Source organism: Drosophila yakuba, chromosome 3L, assembly GCF_016746365.2.
Source record: "Drosophila yakuba strain Tai18E2 chromosome 3L, Prin_Dyak_Tai18E2_2.1, whole genome shotgun sequence".
Taxonomy (NCBI): Eukaryota; Metazoa; Arthropoda; class Insecta; order Diptera; family Drosophilidae; genus Drosophila; species Drosophila yakuba.
In genome coordinates this window covers 16,539,924-16,561,620 of record NC_052529.2, presented here as the reverse complement: position 1 = coordinate 16,561,620, position 21,697 = coordinate 16,539,924, and the positions used below count along the sequence as shown (strand labels likewise).

The 21,697-nt window shown below is 40.6% G+C and overlaps 3 protein-coding genes across 5 annotated transcripts in view; 1 reads left to right on the top strand and 2 right to left on the bottom strand.

The window, feature by feature from the left end:
* Positions 1–9,046, bottom strand: part of LOC6534308 (ecdysone-induced protein 74EF) — a 62,893-nt gene extending 53,847 nt beyond the window's left edge. Inside the window, exon 1 of the mRNA XM_002094953.4 lies at positions 8,334–9,046. The gene's annotated coding sequence lies outside the window, so the exon portion shown is untranslated. The remainder of the gene's footprint in view (positions 1–8,333) is intronic.
* An 858-nt stretch (positions 9,047–9,904) lies between these two features.
* LOC6534307 (charged multivesicular body protein 5) lies at positions 9,905–11,253 on the bottom strand. The gene is made up of 5 exons (XM_002094952.3): positions 11,055–11,253; positions 10,846–10,997; positions 10,492–10,657; positions 10,197–10,427; positions 9,905–10,135 (listed from the first exon to the last, which is right to left on the bottom strand). Exons 1-5 carry the CDS (start codon positions 11,121–11,123, stop codon positions 10,073–10,075), a joined length of 681 nt encoding a protein of 226 aa, XP_002094988.1. The 5' UTR covers positions 11,124–11,253; the 3' UTR covers positions 9,905–10,072.
* A 467-nt stretch (positions 11,254–11,720) lies between these two features.
* Positions 11,721–20,392, top strand: LOC6534306 (integral membrane protein GPR155). 3 transcript variants are annotated; one of them, XM_039373922.1, is made up of 14 exons: positions 11,721–12,392; positions 16,020–16,309; positions 16,382–16,521; positions 16,581–16,912; positions 16,975–17,140; positions 17,203–17,442; positions 17,501–17,692; positions 17,750–17,903; positions 18,175–18,267; positions 18,323–18,695; positions 18,754–19,128; positions 19,184–19,309; positions 19,437–19,500; positions 19,670–19,809. In XM_039373922.1, exons 1-13 carry the CDS (start codon positions 12,202–12,204, stop codon positions 19,483–19,485), a joined length of 2,721 nt encoding a protein of 906 aa, XP_039229856.1. In that variant the 5' UTR covers positions 11,721–12,201; the 3' UTR covers positions 19,486–19,500; positions 19,670–19,809. The 3 variants fall into 3 exon arrangements, with proteins under 3 accessions (XP_039229856.1, XP_015050557.1, XP_002094987.2); XM_015195071.3 differs by lacking the exon at positions 19,437–19,500 and having other exon boundaries at positions 18,175–18,243; positions 19,670–20,392; XM_002094951.4 differs by lacking the exon at positions 19,437–19,500 and having other exon boundaries at positions 19,670–20,392.
* Positions 20,393–21,697: the final 1,305 nt, after the last annotated feature.

Sequence of the window (21,697 nt, the reverse complement as noted above, 5' to 3'; positions counted from 1 at the left end):
TAGAGAGTTAGTTAGTTGGTTATTATTGTGTTTAAATAATACCCTCTGAAAATCCTTTCCAAAGGGAAAGTGCATCCGATTCTGATCTGCATTTCGCAGGCGAAAAAAAAGAGAGGAAAACGTTTATGTATATATCTTTGCATGACCAAATAAACAAAAGCGAATCCGAATGCAGAAGAATAAAAAAAGACAAGAAAAAAAAGTAACAGAAACGAAAACGAGAAGAAAACATTTCTCATTGAAATTGAATGCAGCGACGCAAATAAACGCGAAAGGGACGGCTGTAGGAGCGAGCGAGACGGGGCGAGAGTGCAAGCCAAACATTTGAAGATGCACCATAAAACCAGCCAACAACACACAACAGCTTCCTCCCCGCTTCCGCTTCCTCCTCGCGCTGGAAAGCTGAAAAGCCAACCATGCCCATTCCCAACACGCCAGGCAACATTAGAAAACTGCAACCCAGCGACGCCGACTGCGACTGCGACAGAAGCAGCAGAAGCGCTGCAGCGACTGCAGCAACGAAACTGCAGCGAAAGAAGCGAATGAACCAAGCGACTGCACAATGGGCCTTATCCGTGAAAATTGAACAAGTTAACTGAGATAGTGCGTGTTACTTAATGGAGGGTTAGAAAATAATTTAAATAATAATAAATAAAAATATTCAAATTTAGACTTATGGGAAAACAACAATATATTAAAAAACAAATGAGTATTGCAGTTAATTAAGTTGTTCTTTTCTGATACAATAATATTTTTATTTTGACTTTACTTAAAATTTTTTGGTTAATGTGATTAAAAGCCAATTCCCCATTGCTAGAAATGTTTTTATGTGTTTTTAGACATTGCTTTGCAATTAATTACGAATTTCTATTTACCAAAGATTAATCTTCTTTTTAATTTATGAATTGATATTAGTACGTGGATGTACCTAACAAATTGCTTAAGAGTGCCCCAAAAAAGGAGCACAACATTTGGCACAGCACCCACTGTGCGGCCAGCGAGTATATGCATCAAAAAAAACAGACAGTAAATCTGATTGTTTGGGGTAATTGAACTTTCTTAAGAAATTGCGACATGTACACTTTGAAAAGCTCTGGATTTGCGAGCGGCCGCAGTAAGACAGAGCTGCAGTTGCAGCGACGGCGGCGGCAGTACAAGCAGAAGCACAAGCCCAGCAGCAGATACAACAGCAACATCATCGGTGGCAGCGACGTCGCAGCCGCAGCAACAGAGGCAGCAAAGGCAGCAGCAGCTGAAGCAGCAGCAGCACACAAATGTACGCCAATGACCGAGTTCGGGTGAAAGACCTTCGATAACCATCGTCATCATCATCATCATCGTGTCGTTGTTGCAGTTGCAGAAACTCAGCCGCTGGCAACGTCATTATCATCATCACCGAGTGCGGGGTGGCCACAGGGGGTGGTGGGTGGTGCCGAGTGGAGTAACGTGCCTTGCTCTCTGCGGTAGTCAATGCACTGTGCCCCAACAATAACAACAAAACAAAAACAAAGCGCGAGAGAGCGAGAGCAGGGAAATATTCGAATTCATTGAACTAAATTTAGCATCTCTCTTTCACTCTCTCTCTCACTCTCTTGCGGGCGCGAAAAAGCGCGGGAGTTGTTTCCATTACGCCAGTGTGCTCACACACACACACCAACACATACACGCACATAAGTGTGCGTGCGTTTCGAGGTGCATTGCATTGCATGGCGAGACCTCAACTAAGGCTAAATGCGCGTGTGTAATGGTGTGAGCATTTGGGGGCTATTGAGATAGGCGCGTTAGAATCTCGAATGTGGCTCTCAAACCGCGGAGCCTTGGCCGCTCGGAGCGGCACGTGTTTACAGTTCGGGCGGCACTGGGCTTTCAAACTGCCAATGCAACTGTAAATCGCACGAGCTGTTGTTGTCGTTGTTGTTGCTGGCTCAGGGCAGCGGCGAAGGACAATCAACTTTATATAGTCGCGGGATCCTTGACTCTTCAAGAATATCTTGATATGGTCGAGGAACGCCGGCACAATTAAAATGCATAATGTGGGCCCCTTTTCAATTGATAGCTCACCAGAAGTTCTGGTGGCATTCAATCATTAGTGTTTTTGATTACATAGATAAATATTAAAAATTAAGATTCTCGTGTTTATTTTGAAATTCAATAAAATTCGGAAATATAGGGACATTTAAATGAAATAGTTGTGCTAATTAAGCAGATTGGATATTAATTTTGATGTTTTCTGTACCACGCTGCGGATAAGTAATGTAATGCAACCCATAATCTAAACTTTTGATTTTTAGAAAAGAAAGACAGACATAATGAAATGCACTTTAGTATTTTTTAGATAAAATACATACTTAAAAGTTAAAATAAAACATTTTTATTAAAATGTATATATTTTTAAAATTAATTATTTAGGCATTTAGGATAGGAATGAATAATGAATTGCAAAGGAAAATGTTAGACATAAAATATTTACATATAAACTAAAACTCTGGCAATATTTTTTACTTGCTGAAACACTACGAATGACTTTACTACTACGACGACACTACTACTTTTTACGATCCTCAGAATATTTTTGGGGATTCTAGATTTTTCTAGGCTATTGCTGCCACAATTTGGAGCTGCAGCTGTTCCCAGTTCTTGACAACGGACTAGGCTGAGCGGACCAGACCAAGAGTGAATTTTTGTTTTAATTTTTTTGTTTTTTTTTTTGGCTTTTTCGGCGCTGAAGTGAATGTACGCGGCGTCAATGCACGCTCTGCGTCGGCCGAGAATGACGCGGTGGCAATGTCACTGATCCTGGCGTTGACCTCTGGCGGAGTCTCTCTGCCTCTCGCTTGCTCTCGCGCTGTCTCGCTCTGTTTCTCGATTTTTGGGGGTTCCAATATTTTTATACACAAAGAAAAATATACATTTTTCGAGAATGGCATAGGCAATCATATCAATTTTTGAATCATTTTCACAAAGTGATGTGGAGTAATAAATATGAATATTGTAAATATTGACATAATTTACCAAACCAATTATACAAATACAAATTAAGAGTTTATCGACTATATTTTCTGTTAAATCATTAATTTTTCTCTGTGCACTTTTGTATCTTATTTTTGGCAATGACTTGGGCATTTTCAATTTCGTTTTCGAGCCTGATTTTCGGTTCTACGCGGCAGTGGCTTGGCCCAAGTTATTTAATTATTATGCTCGGAGCTTTTTTTTGGGCAAGGTCATTGAAAACCGTGTTGGTTTCGCCGTGGTTGTTGCCGTTGCTCTTTCGATTGTTGTTGCTACCGGCAGGCGGCACTTCTCTTGCTGCTTCTACTCATTCGGATTGGGTCTTAATCAAGGTGAGTCACCTTGGCCTTATTTGCCTGTCCGTCTGCAAGTGTATCTGTGTGTGTATTTGTGTTTGTGTGTGTCTCACTCACGCATTGCCAAAAATACAGAAGGGAAAAAGCTAGCTAGCTCGCTCACTAAGCAGAAGCAACGACAACAAGTAAGGCAGCGCAGGGAGAACGAACCACCGAAATAAACTCAACTCAACCCAACTCAATTCAACTCAAATCAACTCAACTTAACTCAACTCAACTGAACTGAACCCAACTGTTGCTGTGGTTTGTGTGTTTTCTGCTGGCATTGTGGAAGGTCATGATTTTCGGCACTTGTATGGGTGTATGGGTGAGCGACTTGACTCGCTGGCATTTGCCTTGCCTTTCTGTCTTTCTGCCTTTCTGTCTCTCTGCCTTTCTGACGTTGTTTGCCCCCTCTGCCTCTTCATCTGCCATTCGGCTGCCGAAAAGTTAAAGTGAATCTGATACACGAAAGCGAACTGAAGCCGAATTCGATTTCCTTACTGCAGAGCTTTTTATGCGGCGAATGCCAGCTAAGAATGGTTAAATGTGCCTTTATCTGCCACTAAAATGTTAAATGGTACTACTTGCTCCTATAAATAATACTTCTTTAAATAATCAAAAATACAAACGATATATTTTTGAATGCCCTTTAAAAATATACATTCTTAAAGCGGCTTAAAATTAAAATTTCGGTTGTTAAGTAATATATCAAGACGTATTTACTCCGCCATTTAAAAAGCTTAAATTGCAAATGCCAATTTAAGCAAAATATTAAAGACACAATTTCAAAGCGTTAATTGATTTTGTAAGCTGCTCGTTAAAATAAGTAAATAAAAATAAGCAACATTCCCTGGCACTCAATGATAAAAATATAAATATTTTTTGAAGGAAATATGATACTGCAGAAAATATTAATAAAATATTGTATAACCGACGTTCCTATGAAATAAAATACAATGCTCCTAAAGATTTTGTTTTAACAGCCAAAAATATTTTCTGAATTAATTTTTTTAGTGAATTAAATGCAAAGCTCTGAATATTTATTTAAATTTAGTTATCTGTCTCATTATTATTTAAAGATTACTAATATGTTATTTATACACTATGTACGTTGTAAAATGGCCCATAAAATATTCATTGGATAAAACTGTTGTTAAAGGGCATTCAAACTGCTTTAAGCACTTGCCATATTTCATTGTGAGCTGGCTTTTTGATTAATCTCTGCTGCTCACTGCTCACTGCTCACTGCCGTTTGGGGCACGTGCCCGCGATCCAGCAAGCCCTTGCCATTTCAGGCCTATAGGGGTAAATGTTTGTCATGGCTACTCTTTATCTTGCGTGCCTCTCGAGCCGCGCAAATGCATAATTAAAACTGAAAACTTAAAACTGAAAACTTAAAACTGAAAACGCAAAAGCCGAAAACCGAAAACTGAAAACTAAAAACTGAAAATCATACGCCGCATATGGCTATATGGTTAATCGAAAAGCCACGACTGAGTCGGACTTGGACTTGCACTTGGCCTTGCGGAGTCGAATGCTCCGCTCTGCTCCACTCCGTTTTGTGGGGCCGGGGGCCTTGAACCTCAATGTGCCGAATTGTGTGTTGTGGGGGCAGAAGTTTAGCGTTGAGCCAGCAGTATGTGCTTTTGGCTGGGTTTTTTCGGCTCATGTTTTGTTGAACTTGCCGCAAGCGGCAAACAATAACAAAAACATTGAGACTTGTACAGCCGTACTGCCATACATCCATACAGAATGCCAAGAAAACAACGTGTGTAGTTACCAACAAAATGACGCGGTCGCAGACCCACAAGATCCAAACGTGACTTGAGGTTAAAAAGCATGTGTGTTTGTGGGTATCAACTTCATTGGCACGAAGCATCTGCTGTCCGCTCGTTCATAGTCACTTTAATATCATTCACATAACTCTTAGAACTAGTTTTTTTTTTTTTTTCTGTTGGTAAGCAGAAGGCCTAGGGCCACCACCACCCCCCTCATATTTTAGACAAGGCTGCGATTGCCCAAGAGCACCCAACAAATATTTCAACAATTGGCCGGGCCATCAAGTGGATTTCTTTTGATTTGTCTAAGGTTGCTTCTGTGTTTGTTCTGCTCGATTTTTATCAAGTATACGCCTCGTAGGCCGCTTATCAGCTGGCCGCAGTAAACAAGATCACGGAATGCCATTCACAGCTTAGCCGATTGGCCAGATTACCGGGGCTTTAGCTTTGGCCAAATTTTATGACTCTAGAAGCCATTCGAGTTTTGAGCTCACCGTAAATCATGCTGATGTATGGCTTGTATGGTTTGGGAATGAGGAAGTTCGAGGGGCTCAGCAAATATACTTCAAAATGCACAAAACAGAAGTTAATGTTTGAAGTTATTGATTTTTGGCTTTAAGTGTAAATATGCATAAGGATAGGAGTTAGTGCATTTAGATAATTAGAAGAATTTGCAGGCATGTTTTTTAAAATGCTTGCTCTCCAATTTTCAAGGCCTTGATGAAACTTAAAACTTCCGCCAATACGATGTTTCTTATGGCAAATAAAATAGAGTTAAAAACAAAATAAGGCTGAGTTTCTTAAAGAATATTTAAAGAATATTAAAAAGGTAATATAATTGGGGAATATTTAAATGAGCTTTATTCTTTATTAATCTAGGAATATCTAGATATGCAATCTGATCAGATTAAAAGCTAGTTAAACTACATATCTTTTGTTAGTTTTTTCCCCATTTATATTCTATAGTTATTCATTTTATTTATTTGAGATAGGAACCGCAAACACTGTGGCCTTGCTAAGTAATAAAATATACAGTTTTCCACTACTAATTGCACTTTTGACTTTGTCACCGGAGAGTTTAGCACTTCCCGCTCCTCCTGCACCTGTGCTCAGAATCTCCACCATTGCTCCCACATAATTCCTACGTATCTGTATATTTCGGATACGAAATTCAACGGATACCCGCAGCAGTGGCCGTAGTGGCAGTAGTGGAAAAGGCAAGAAAAGCGAGTACTTTGGGCACGAGTACGCCGGCAACTATGTAGTATCATTTGAGCATGTGTGTGTTGGTGTGTGCATGTGTGCGTGTGTGCGCGGACATAGACAATACCTAGTATATATTTTGAATGGTGCGCTTTGTATCGGCCTCCGAATGTGTCTAGAGCTTCAATAGCAGGCCAGGGTCATGCGACATGGGAGGAAAACTGAACTGAACTAGCGCGAAACTGAGCGAACTCGGCCGATTGTATCTGTATCTGTGTGTGTGTGTGTGCGAGTGTGAGTGAGTGTGTGCGTGTGTGTTTGTGCGGGGGTCTATTGATATTCGAGGGTTTGCTGGTGTGCGTGTGCTGTGTACGTAGTGCCCGTTATCGGAAGAAAACGCCAAAAGCTCGCGTTCATTGCCTTTGCAAACGTTTTCAGCCCCTCCCTCCCTCTCTCCTCGTTCTCTGTCTCGTTCTCTCTAGCTGCCCTCTCCCTCGCTCCGTATCACATTTGGATAGTTTTTGAAGAACTTTATAGTTTTCTGCCCCACCAACTTAGAGATATCTTTTATTTAGGCAAGAAACCAATTTTAATCAATCAATTTTAGTTAAGAGCTCTACCCGAAACTTTCTTATCGGCGGGTAGCGCAAATCCCACTTAGATTTTTTAGAAATACTTGTTGCCTTGTTTTGGTTTTATTTTTGGCAAATGGGAATGGGGGAATGGCGATGTTTGGTGAGGTTGGTCAGGGATTCTGTTGCTCAGCGGCAAACGGAATAAATTTTAGGAAGTACAACGTATTTTCAGGGCCCTCAGGTCAGGCGGTATTATTTATTGCCCCCTTTGAAGGCCGATCGCCTAACTTTGACTTGCAAATCTGGGTAAGTTTTTTATCTCGTTTTGTGGCTTACGTTGTGTGGAAGCGAAAAACGAAACGGATTGACATGTAGCATTTACAAAATCTTAATAAAATAGCAAATTATAATTTATGTGCTGCGGCTGGCGCTTTTAACGATCGCTTCTTCACTTTGTATCGAATTCTGTTAATTGGTTAAAACCCAAAACTGAACTCTTAACTGGGCCAGCGCTTTGGGCTCCGAAATTCTAGAAGGGTGAGCATTATCCAAAATCAAACATGCAAACAGTTTTCTTGCCAAATTGAAATTCAGCGAATTCGATTTTTTTATATTTCCTCTATTCTGGGATTAGTCATGCCCGCATTAAAAATAAATAAAAGGGAAGAAGGAAAATGTGAATGAACAAATACTTATTTCAGTTATTGCATTGCAGTGCAATAAATAAAAGCAGTTCTTAGATTCAAACGCTAAATGCTTTAAAATTTAAAAAAAAAAAAGGTCAAATTAAAAATGTATTCTTGTTAAAAATGTTTGCAAATCATTTCAAAGTACTACAAAGTTCTAAAAAGTTTGTTACATAATGAGTTGCATTTTTGCTATGATATAATGTTTAATAGTTCATTAATTAATTATTAATTAATTAGTGCTGCAGAAGAATTGAAAACCACCTATACCATATTAGGAATTGAAAATATTAGATTTAATAGCAAGCAATTTTGTAAACAAAGCGAGCGTTTCGCACATTTTCTTTGAAAACATGTCAAATACTCGATATGTTAACAAAGAAAAGCTTTTACTAGTACTTTGCTGCATTATATTTTAGGTTGTCTACCAAATGCAACTTTTAGTAAAAGGATATTTTGGCAGGAGCTCCAGGCACTTTTCCCACCCATTTTCCAACCCCATCGGAAGATCCTCTCCTCCCCCGCTAATTGCCAACACTTTCACGAACTTTCAAGTGTGCAGCTAGACATACATGCGTCTATGTGCAATGTATGTGCAATGTATGTGCAGCGATGACGAAATGCATAGAGAGCTTTTTGTGCGCCATTCGCTTCCTGCATTCGAGGCAACTCCGCGAATGCAACGCTGCGTATGAGCGATCTGCTGGTCGAAAGGAAAACAAGGTTCTGGAATTAGCCACTCACCATCTCAAGCAAAAGTAATCCAATTGGCGATATATCCATTATGTTGCGGCAGCAGCAGAAAAAAATCAAATACTTTATTGCTTCAAGTTTTCGATCAGTTAATTTGAGATATATTCACTTAGTATCTAAAATTCTTGTGTAAATATATGTATGTATAAACTTTCAGGCACTTTTCTTCATGGGGGGTTTGGGGGCGTGGTCAGGGGAGGGCGGGAAGAGCCGACCAAAGGCTGTCAGATGCCACCAGATATTTGGATTAATTAATTGACATTTTAATGAATTATCATAATGTAAGGCCACTTGAACAGCGAGATTTTTTCGCGCGATTTTCGTTGCTTCAGAAGAACTCTTTGTAACGCATTTTATTTGTTTGATATTTTGGGATTGTGGGATTGCACTTTTGATCGCTAGCAAAGCGTTTAATTACCGACGCGACGGCGGCGCGGACGGTGGGCGGTGGGCGGAAAAGTGGGCGGGCGAGCGGGCAGGCGGCGGTCGGTTGGCGCGAACGCTGCAGTTACAGTTACGTTTGAACAATTGATTTTTGTTGCTGGCTATTTTGTTTTGTTGTTTGGTTTAGTTGGGTTTTTTTTTGTTATGTGTGTTTGAAAAGCGAAGGTTTTCCTCTTCGCATTCGAAGCGCTCGAATCTCTGAGTTGCGGGAAAATTTGCGACTGTCAGTTACAGCAGTCAAAAGACAACTAAACGGCGAACCAGCGTATTTTCGCGCACAGCCACTGCGCTGCACTGAGGCCCGCTCACGCACACCAGCGCACCTCGCACCTCGCAGCGGCAACCTCAACGCCAACGGCAGAGAAACGCTCAAGTTCACGCTCTGAACTTCAAAGCTCGTTGCCGAGCGAAGTGAGCGTAAGCGAGGCTAAGAGAGCGCAATGCAATTGCAATTGCGATTGCAGCGAGAGCCAAAGAGAAAGGGCAGCTACAGTGCAACCTCTGTACGTCGGAATTGTGGTACTCTTGTACTCTTTCCTTTGCCTACCTTAATTCAAATGATACCTTATTTAATTTCAAGGCCAAAAAATATATCAACATTTGCGTTCGATTAACGTAAGATACATTTCAATGATATGCGGCGAAAACTCACGTAGTTGGTTTTCTGCTATCACCAAAAAGTATATAATCTACTACTTACTATATCTAATATACTCACTTGCAAATATTAAACCTGTTACTTTAATTCAAAATATCGCATATTAAATAGCTTGATAGGTGTTTTTTTGCCTACTCATATACTTCTGTCTTAATCAATTGGTTACCAGTTACAACTCTTTGCAGCTCTCGTTTTGATGACCTTTATTTAACTCGTATTACAATTTGAGTTATTTGTCCGTTGCGGGATCCTCATCCTCCTTTAATCAGTCTCCAGGTCCAAAGTTGCCGTTCCTGGCATCCTTGGTTAAAACTATTCATGTGGCTTAAGCTTCGAAAATTCTTTTCACATTCTTTTTTAATGTAAATATAATTTATGGCCCCCAACAACTACTTTCCACGTTAAAGTTTATTATATTAGATTATATTAATTTTCCGAAATTAACCATTATAATGCGTCATTTGTGTGGCGTGATTACTAACCGGCTATTTATTGAAAAAACAAATGGGTACAAAAGTGAGACTTGAGAGGGAATCTTCGATGGCTCCATTACACATAAAATATACAAAGCGTGCCCAAAGTTCAACAAGGATAAAGGATGGAAACATGAGAGCTGGCAGCTGCGCGCTTATGTGGTCTTTAGCGATGTCGGAACCTTGGGCAAGCCGAACTCATCCGTTTCAATGGTGCTCTGTAAGAAATTAATCTATTAGTGAACAATCCAGCTATTTTCCATATAAGCAGCTCTATACCTTTCCAGGAACGATGCTGTCAGCTCCTGGCTCTCGACTCGGCGCCTCCGGAGCCTTGATCACGTCATCCAAATAGCTGGTGTCATCGTCCAAGGCAATCTCATCGCCCAGGGCATCCAACTCGGCCTGCAGGTCGTCGTCATCCACCTCCGGCATGCCGTAGGTGCGGCCCAACGCCTCCTGCACCTCGTCCGCTTGTTCAAACATGTCAGCCATGTCGTCTTGGATGTCCTACGAGAAATATTTTAAGAATTAGTTTATATACCGATACCATTAAACAACTAACTATGCTTACCTCGATCTGGTCGATGTTGATCTTCTTGTACTCGGTCTTCATCTGCTTGACTCCGTCCTTCATGGCGGCCACGGTGGCCTGAGTATCCTTCAAGGACTGCGCCGCGTAGTTGGCCTGTTCCATGTTGAACGACTGGTTGCGCAGAGATTCCGCCTGCTGTTCGTAGCTGGGTAGTAAACAAAAAAAGTTCAAGGTGGTTACAATAAGAATTAGATCGTGCATGTAAATTCCATGAGGTAAAGGAATCAAAGATAGGCAAATGAAACTTCCAGAACATGAAACTCTGGAGCAAAGCAGCAATTGAGTTATGAAAACGAATCAATACTAAAGCAGTGGGTGGGGCACTGAACGTACGCCTTCTTTTGTTTGAGCACCCGGAGAGCCTTCTGTTTCACTGAGTTCTTGGCAGGACCTTCTCGCATCTTGGACATTTGTTCGCGGTATTTACGCAGCTCCGCTTCCAGTTTGCTGATTTTCTCTTCGATGTTTGTGGCTCGGGCATCGACCTGTTGTTAATGATAATAATTTATTTGCTTTGTTTTTCCCATGATTTCGACACTTACCCCGGCGATGCAATCGTTTAGACTTGGACCCGGCTCCTTGGGCTTGCCACGACCGAAAAGGCGATTCATTTTGGTTGTATTTCTATTTTTTGTACAAAATGCAAAGTTAATGGGGAATTTTAGCGTTTTCCACCTTATTTCGTTTTAAAAATTTTGTTTGATGACTAATTGTCTTCTTCTTTTTCTACACCAATCAGCTGTTTTGACCAGTGATGCCCATCTCTAAAGCGTTGGGCAACACTGTTTTAGTAAACAGTAAACCGGTAAGTAAGCCGAATTATTTTGTTCTTAAATTTTACTTATTAGCAATGTTTTTATTGCAAAAATTCATTCATGTAATATAGTATTTATTGGCTGAGTAGTTGAAGACATTTATTTATGTGCAATTCTCATATTATTTAAGCATATGATTAATACATTTGGGCTGTAAATAAGTAAAACACTAAGTAACAACACATTTTACAGTTTTAGTAAAGAGTATTATTTGATAAATAGAAGCAAAGTCAATAAAATTTCAGGAGAATGACTAATTTGCATTTATTTTAACGGTAATTAGGTAACACGGCTTAGTATTTTTCGCTTGGTATTTTCATAACGCATAGTTGGTGAGTTTTAGTGCATTTCAGTAGCTCCGCTGGTATTACTTAACGGACGCACTACGGTCCTACCATTCGCATTGCAAATTAAAAACAAAACGGATCGGCGGGCGCTTTTGAGCTCTTAACTACGTTAATTTCCGCTAATTAATCAATTCGTTGAATTGCCAAAAGCAAGTGCTGCGGACTCAAAAAATCAGCAATGCGTCGTTCGAACAGATGAAAGTGAAATCAGCCTGTCGGGCATTGCGATTTTCGACCATTTTCGATAGAAGGAAAATAAAGTGCTAAAAATACACAACAACAACAATAAAATTGGCAAAGCTTAGGCAAACAAAACTGCGTAAATAAGGCAGTTAAATAATAGAGCAGCACACTTGCCAACAATAAGTCGGCGAAAATCCAATAAATCCACAGCTGGCCCTTTGACGTCACGGCCCATCAGCTGTTTTGGCCAGAGGAGCACCCCACTTTTTCCGCTATGACGCGCAGAGTCGCCCACTGAGTACAGTAAACTCCCACGCTAGGCAGTCACTCCACAGTAGTCCCCAATGGACAGCTCCATGTACTACGCACGGCAGCGAATTGCGGCCACCACAGAGGCTAATGTCAGGGTCATCACTGCGACCATGGCCTCATCTTTGGCCAATGGAACAGCGGCTCCACGCGCCGACGACGGGGGCGTCTCCATGAACAACTTTTACCCGGCGTTGGTTCAGTGCTTTGGCATCATCATTTGCGGGTTAGTAGATATATGGGGGAACTACTTCGCACCTAGATAGCTGCCGCACGCATCCTCCCCGATAAGATTACCCATTTATTTTACGCCAAATTTGCAAGCCTTTGTGTGAGTTACAGGCAAACCGACCTATTGGGTTTTATGAAATTTATTTTTACTAAAAACTTTAAATGTTATTCAATTACATTTAAACTATTCTCATAGGCAACTTTTTTTTAACAAAACATCATTTAAGCACAGTAGACTTAAAAAAATTTACAAATAACTTGAGATAAGACAATTTACCTTAAGAAAAGAGAGACACTTATATTCACTATAATTGATTTCCTATGTTTATTGAACTATCAAAACAGCGTTTCAGTTTGCATACATATATCTAAGAATCTATAATTTACAATTTTAATGTACAGATAGATTGTATATCTAAGAATCTATAACAGAGTAAAAGTACAGATAGGTTGCATAGCATTAGTTACGATATAAGTTGCCCCATCCCTAATCCCTGATCCCAACTCCAAAGTATTGCACCTTATCGCAACGAATATTAGGTACGTGCGGTCAAGAAAAGTGGTGTTTGCACTTATATATGTACTTGTACAGTGACCAGCATTTATGTAGGGATCATTTGAACGTCTCGATTCAGTTTCAATTTCTCTGATTTGTTTTCCCCCACTTATCAATTGACACTCGAATTTTATAATCTATGGCAAACTGCTGGCTCACTGTCTGTGCGTACTCCGATTCAATCGCTTGCTTCTTCAAACAAATTCAGCAATAATAATCTGAAATCAGCTAAATTAACTTTTGTTATTTTTAGAAACAAAGTTAACAGGAAGATACTTATTTGGGGTAAATTTAGCGTGCCCGTCGGTGTAATTAAGCTAAAACACGCAGTAAAATTTAATTCAATCTATTAATAGATTTGATTTGATTTCATATTTAAACATATTTTTGATCAGTTTTTGTATCTATTTATTTAATTTATGCTGCAGTTCTTTTAATTGCGGATGCATTGCGAAAGAATGTTATGCTTAATTTGTTGGAGCTTGAAAAGGGTTATTCAAATTACAAAATTTCCGATTAGTCATTGCAAGTCGCCAACTGATATTGTTTGATCATTCACCTGAAAAGTCCAAACCTTTATGAACTTTTGTTCCGGCTATTTCGTAGTGAATATCTTTGCTTTGCGGCCAGTAGCTGCATTGTTTCCCAATGTTTACCCACCTATTAATAGCAGTTATAATTAAAAGAGCGCTTTCATAAATCTGAACTAATTCCCGCCGTTCGTGGCACTTTTCCTGGGAAATTGCCGTGAAGCACCCATTAAATTTGACATACAAAAAATTGCTCAATAACAATGGGGAGCGGCGTAGGTAAATACTCGTATGTAAATTTCCTAGCTCCTATATCAATCATTATACATGCATCTAAGCCGAAACTTAATTGCCAGTGGGCAATAATCGAAAGTAAAACGTTTAGAGAGTGCGAGAAAAACGTAAAAACGCTAAGACTCAGTAGAAACAATTACAAAAATGACCTTGCAAAACAGCGTTTAGCATTTAGCCTGTAAACAGCATCGAGCCACTGCACCTGAGGCAATATTTGCACCGTTTTTGTGTGGATTATGTAAGCGCAATTACCGATTTGTCTACCGGCCACCGCCAATTACTGGCGATATGCATGCCCAGACAAAGAGCCACCGCCTGGCAGATGCACCTCCTCCAACTGTTCTATCAAACAACTGCAGATATCGCCCCTACAAACTCGGCTACAAAGTCGGGTGCGATTATACATACTCGTGTGTTACTTAACTGTTCTCCCGCCGCGTTCGTTGGCATCTGACTTTAGAATCTTCTGCTGCACTTGTGCAGTCGACTAAGCGATACCCTGTCTTTAGTCCTTAAACTTATTTAGCCATTCAATCGTAAATATTAGGGAACAACACATTTGTTTAGTTCCTGCACCTAGTTATAATTCAAAGTCGAGCTTAAATAATATTCTAATATTCATGTAACTTAAATTCGAATAGTAATTATCGTTAACTTGCAAATTTCTATTAAGTGCAAATACCAAGTATTAGCAAACGTAAATCATATCCATATCAATCACATGTCTCCTTTCTGACACGCTATAATCGAAGGGTAGCCAGAGATGCATTTAATTCCAGTTTTAAGTGCTGCTAGTAATGCAATTAGAATTTGTTTACGATTGTTATCACATTGAAATTATATTTAATCTTTTATTTGACGAATCTTCGTTGTGTGCGTTTGCTCCGTGAGAATTTGATTGCCTTGCTGTAGTCATTTTCATTTGTGATTTAGGTTGGGAATAACCTGATAAGCGCTACCTCTAATTAAGGGCCCATTAACACCCTATCTCTATTTGGTTTAAACTGTAGCAATAGTGCGAGTATAATGAATGCACTGATCGCATGCATACTATGTGTAAGCGGCTCTAATCTAGAAATTCGCAGGTGTTTCTTCATCGGATTCTGGGCAAAAGTTGCCCAACAGGTCGGTTTGCAGTATTATAAAATTAATGAACTTGCACTTTGTTTGCGCACGTAAGATGAATATTTGCGTGCCGATCCTCACAGTTTGCCAATTAAGCTTCACCTCTTTTTTTCTGGGAGTACATAAACGCTTTTTAACCGGTTGACTAATTTTGGTTTCGTTTCTCTCGACTGAGTTTCTAGAACACTTGTTTTGCTCCACAGATAAATGAGCCCGATAAATAAGGAAAAGGTGTTGACGTTTTCTTTTCATTCTAGCTATTGTTTATGTATAAAGTTTGTGGACAGACCTTACTCAATGACAACACCTGTTAAAACTTGTATTTAAGACCCAAGGGAATGTTCAAGTGAAGACCCATAAATATGTAGCTATCAACTGTTCTTTATTTTTACCAAGTATTCTTCTGATTTCTTACATATAAATATAAACGGAATTTCTTTAGAGAAGGGAATAAAGAATTTCTCCATGTTTGCTCAATAAAGAAACTATAGTTTCATCTTCCTCCTTTGCAGCTTTCATATAAGCACACTTTGTTATCAGTCATGTCTTGTAACCTCTTTTCCACTAAATAAAACATAGATAATGTCTACAAGTGTTTCACATTCCTGGGAAAGAGCATTCTCGCGCGAACCTTTGTAAACCCAGAAGCAGAGTTCTGCCAATATTAACAATTGAAGTCTCGCAAATCTCCCGACGATAAGTGATTTTCAGGTTCTTCCCAGAACATGCAATTAATGCAATAAATCGAGTTGAGTCATAGGGAGAGGTCACTAAACTAGTTCGTTTAGCACAGGGGGAAGTACTCCCTACTCCAGATTACCAGACAAATTAATTTGTCTCGTCGAATGTGACAGAAATACAAACACAATCTTTGTTAGCCAAGAGACAGACCGAAATAAAACTGGTTTACGAGGGGATCACGTGTGGCTGTGGTGAATGTGTTTTACATGCATGTAGAGTACGCTGTACATATTGATTAAGAGTTTCCGTATTTCCGACTGGCTGGGTTATTAGCATTATAAAAAAACGCCTTTCGATCGGGGGGCGTGGCCCGACACGCCTTTACAACCTGATTAATATGGTGTAATGTTCTCCTTTTACTCGCTCCTTGCTGCAGTTACATTGCCGGACGCTTCAAGATCATCAGCAATGCGGAAACCAAGGGTCTGGGCACGTTCGTGGGCACCTTCGCCCTGCCCTCGCTGATCTTCCTGTCCCTGGTGGAGCTCAACTGGAGCGCTGTGAACTGGAGTTTCCTTCTGGCCATGCTCGTCTCCAAGGCGGTGGTCTTCTTCGCCGTGCTGATCATCTCGCTGCTGGTTGCCAGGCCCCTGAACTACGCCCGCGGTGGCCTGATGGCTATATTCTGCACCCAGAGCAATGACTTCGCTATCGGCTATCCCATAGGCAAGTGTAACCTGTATACTTTATCCCAAATTCATTTCAATTCCATCTAACAACACTCTACTTTTCCCTCAGTTATGGCTCTCTATAAGGATGTGCATCCGGAATATGCCTCGTATCTGTACCTGATGGCTCCCATCTCACTGGCTATTCTGAATCCAGTTGGTCTGGTCCTAATGGAGATCTCTAAGATCATTAAGAATAAGGAGGATGTGGTTGGTGTTTAAATTAATCCCTCTCCCTTTTTTATACTATAACTTCTTATTCTTTGCAGACCCGCAATCCACCACTCTGTCCAGAAACTTGTCCCGCGGAGCAGATGTCCAAGCGAAATCGCTGCCTGGGTGAACGGACTATTCTGGTTTTTAACACCCTTGTTGCATTGTTCTTCAACCCGCTACTGCTGATGACCTTGCTGGGTGTTGCAGGAGGCTTCCTGTTTCCCCATGGTCTGCCCGAAATGGTGTCTAGTACGTTGCGTGTGCTTGGCCAGAGCTTCTCGGCAACAGCCTTGTTCCTGCTTGGTCTGAAGATCGTAGGGGGGGCAGGATCCGAACGAAAGAGCACAGGGTTTCTGTTGCCTGGTGTTCTTATACTGGTTAAAATGTAAGTTTTCCTTTTACTAAGTATGCATTCATTAGATCAACACGTGTACTCTCATTTTGCAGATTGGTGCTACCGCTCGTTATCCGACAGACGGTAAACATTATGCAGTCTGGCCAGAACTTCAACGACACCACCGAGCTGAGCACCTTCGGCTTTCTCTACGGCACCTTTCCAGCTGCCCCCGGGGCTTTCGTCATTGCGACACAATACAACATGGAGGTTGAATTGGTAATTGGATTGAAAGTGAATTCAAATCCACTTCCCATTACTTATGTATTCTCTTCGTTCAGGTTGCTCGAAGTATGGTTTTCTGTACATTCATCTCAGCACCGCTGATGTTTATATCAGCCAAAATGATATCGCTGACGAACCTGAAGCCTCTGGACTATCTCCATGAACTCGATGCCTTTTCGTTTGACATCAGCGTGGCCGGCGCTGCTGCCTGTTGTATCATGCTGGCATTGTTGATCGTGACGAAGCGCTTTAAGCGAATGCCCCAGAGAATAACTTTCTGTCTGGTGCTTTCTCAGGTGAGCTATTATTATAAAATACTTCAAGGAATTGGCTTATAAAGCATATCAATTACAGCTCATGTGCTGCATAGGAGTAATCCTCTGGTCGAAGATGGAGCACGTGCACCGTTGGCCTTTGTACCTTCAGTTTCTTCTGTTTAATATTGGCACCTACAGCACTCGTCTGTGGACTGGCCTTTTAGCCATTTCACTACTCTTCCTGCAGTGTCGCAGCTTGTGCTTCGTGCTAAAACTATGGCCCTATATGGTAACTATTTGTGAATATTATTTAACCACCTACTTTAACTTAAATTTCCCGTTTCAGCTGGTGTTCGCCTGGGGTGTGCCTGCCGTGTTATCAGCCCTTTTAATTGCCTTCGACTCGAATGTTATGTCGGGAGAGAAACACAATCCGAGCTTTCAGTACGGCAATGCTCAGGCAGCCATCTCTGTTTTCATGCTCGTTATGTGCTTTATAGGTAATGGAAAAAATTATTTTAAGCAGACCTTTTAAATCAAATTATGATGATAGATCTATATGCATTTGAAGAGTTAATTCAAACCTGTCGGGTCTTTGGTGTAGGTTGGTAAAGGTTATTAAACCATCCTGAGCCTCCTTTACGGGTCTGACAGGTCCTAAAATGATGCACCAAAAGTTTTCAATCTGATATAATCAAAGTTTGCTATCTCTATATTATTATAAACAATGTGTTAAGCTAATACATTTAGGCTGTACATTTAATTTTCCAGTAACCGTTGGCTGTTTGGTGCTGCATCAGCGATATAAGAAACGCTACGAAAAGTACATGACCTATTCACGTGAGTTGTCCAATCCGGAGTCGGGTAGGTCCCTGAACCCTAAACGCATACAAAATCTTTAATATTCTGATTGCCACAGAAACATCCGATCTGCACTCGACTATATCAACGACTAATCTGCTGAGCAATACGGATCAATCCTCCATCAGGCAAAGCGTTCGCACAGCCTCATATTCGTCTTCATCCGACGATGAGGATATGATACCAACAGCTGCAGGATTGCCAAGCAGTAGGTCGAATGGTAATGTCAGTGGAGGAGCAGGATCAGGCGGAGGAGGTTGTGGTTCTGGCAATGGAACCTGCTGTTCGGGAGGAGCGCAGGTGAACCATTCCTCAACAACCAGCACCGTGGTTGTCGACATTGAGGATCTGTTGAATCGCACACGACAACGAGCCAGTGGTGCCAACAATAAAGATCTTAACAAGATCGAAAGTGCCCCTGCCACAGAAGAGTAAGTTCTGACCAGATATTTGCTGTGTTAATAGTGCTAAAATGACTTACTCTTGCAGAATTCGCAACCAAATGTGCAGCAGCTCCTTTAACTGCGGTCCTAGTACCTCGCGTCAAAGTTGTCAGACTATTATCGAGCGATATGAGGACCAGAACAGACGTGGGCTTGAGCCCCTAGAACACCCGAGCGACTCTGATGAACACCAAACTTTGAAGCATACAGTCCTCTTGATCATTTTGCTGTGCTCAATGTTTGTCGGTCTCGCAGTGTCCATTTGGACTTTGGTCATGGAGGGAATGTCGGGCATATATCTGGAACTGAGCTTCCTCGATGCTTTCCTAAACTTTGGACAAGGTCTGATTGTGTTGGCCGTGTTCATTACCGACATTGGCGAACTTCTAATGCCAGTTGTGAAACTATGGCGCAAGTTATGGTAAAATCAATTATTGAAAACGTAGAAACTCTTTTTAAAGTACTTTTCTTTATAGGTATGGAGCCAATGTGGTCAGTCTACCGCACTGGTCGAACGTACGGCCCGAAACTAAGCATATTTGTGAACAATTCCGCAATCATCACTTGGAGAACTGCAAAAAGGATATTGCAAAGGACCGAAGGTGGGCATCGCCTAGACTCATTATATTCCTAAGTTAAACAGATATAGGGAACCTTTAGACAGATATTTAGTTAGGTTTCCTTTGTTAAACATTTTATTTTAACCCTTCTAATTACTGCAACCCTTAGAATAGTAAGCAGCGATAGGAATAGTCATTTGGATGACAATAATTTTTAGTTTCCGTTAAACTAAGTAAGTATGTGTGTATAAGTATTTTTATTGAACTTCAGTAGTTAAACAACAGCTTAGCACTTAGCTTTATTCTATCACTTTTAAAGCTTATACATATTGAGTTGCTTGAACTTAACTAGAAAGTCCTGATGTTGTAATCACTTACTAAATAAATTATGTTCTTTTTCAGGTGGCGCATTCGAGTGTATCGCAGGGTGTTCTACGGCACCGAGTTCGTCAGCTGGCTCATTGAGGTGGGTCTGTCCAAGGATCGAATGGAGGCTGTGCACTATGCCCGACATCTGGTCGATGGCCGGGTCTTACGACACATCAACAACGTTTATCACTTCGAGGATAAGCTGCTGCTGTATAATTTCTGCAGTCGCATATAGATGCAGCTGCCGTAAAAATGAAGAAACTACGCCAAATTTAGTTTGATTTCCTGTTTAGTTTATCTTGAATGTAATTTTGACTGCTGTGATTGTACGCCAAACAAGCACGCACACACAATGCAGTCAGTTGTGTGTGGGTAACGGTGATGGCGAGTGGGAGGATGAGCTAGTGGATTTGTTTATATTGCCCAAGTAAATTGCTTGGCAAACGAAAGTTTATTTTTTAAATGTTTATTACTAAGTAGTTGACTCAGCTGTCAGTGGCATGGGGCTCACAGCTAGAGCTTTATATAGTGCAATATAGAGTACTGAATGTAACAAAATATGCAAGTTTCCTAAATATTCAGCATAACTTTGTACTTTAAGCGCAATTCTGTGTCACAACTAAATCGAAAACTGTGCATAAAACGCTATAAACGAATATGTCTATATATACACACATAGTATAGTAAACACCCATGAATAAATATATATATATATATTGCATATATACCTCAAGCCGCGAGGCCCAAAGAACAAAACATTTACCATGCATTTGTGTCGCATTCAATTTCAATCTTAATTTGCATTGTTTTCTTTTTGAAGCACCCCTTTTGATATCTGTTGTTTTGTTGCCTCCATCCGAATCTTCAGACATTTAGACATTTTCGATCGGCTTTTGGTCTTGCACGCGTCGCTCAATCTGCGTTTTGCGTGTCCGAAATACCAATCTCCCTTAATTCCGGACACCGGCAACTCTACTAATTGTTCGCCGGCCATCTTCGATTTATTATTCTGTTAACGATGCCTAGAGCTATTTTTTGGTATGCGCCTGTCTTCCATAAACATTCCCGGAGAGAAGTGTCGCCTCTTCTCGCACCAAGTATCGCCAATCCATTGAAGTTCTGGTTTGTTTGTTATGCTAAATGCAAGTGATTGTAATATGCGATGGCACACTGACTACCAAAAGCATTCACTGGTATCAGTTGTACTCGCATCAATGTATTAACGACTCACCGGGGGTTTAGCTCAATTGCGTTCCACTTATTAGTTTGATGCATTTTATTTCATAGCCAGCAGTTATGCTTATAAATGTTTGGCCTTCGACGGAAGTAGTTCTCTATCTTAACAAATAGGAAGCTATATATTTATACATTTGAGTGCAGTGCAGTCATGAGCCACAATTATATAAACTCCACTGCAGAAAATGAGTCATTCAGGGACATTCAGTTTTCTAGCCTGTGTGGCACATTCTAAGTCTCTTTTAAATTGTGCACCCCTATGATCCAAAATATTCAGCTTACTCATATAATATTGGTACTTTAATTTAACATTTTTTTACATATAAAGTTCTACTTACTGACATAACTCTTACTTATTAGTATTATTATAGGGCAGCCAAAGTGCCTTAAGCAATATTCCCCAGGTTTTATCTTGATTTTATTTTTATAGGTGGTTCAACAAATATTTAAGTTTAGTAAGCTTTTCAGTGGATGTTTGACAACCTTATCGCTATTGACAGATTAAACAGACTGTCTGGGACTTACCAGAACCTCGTGGTCGACAATTTGAAACTAATTTGACAGATTGCAGAAGACTGCAATGTGCCATTACTTGGAGTCGAGCACGCTGTCATGAGTCCATACCTCAGTGTCCAAAATCCTGGCCCATTAATCAGCCGCTTTATGAGTGAACAGTGCTCACTGAATAAGTGCAAATAGTGCGTTATTATTTATTCATTTCATTTTGCAAGAACGCGCCCAAAGAGGGTCAGAGGTCAGTCAACCCTTGAGCCACCAAAAAGCATTTTTTATTTGTCCCAGCCATCCGTGCCATTGAAGCCATTG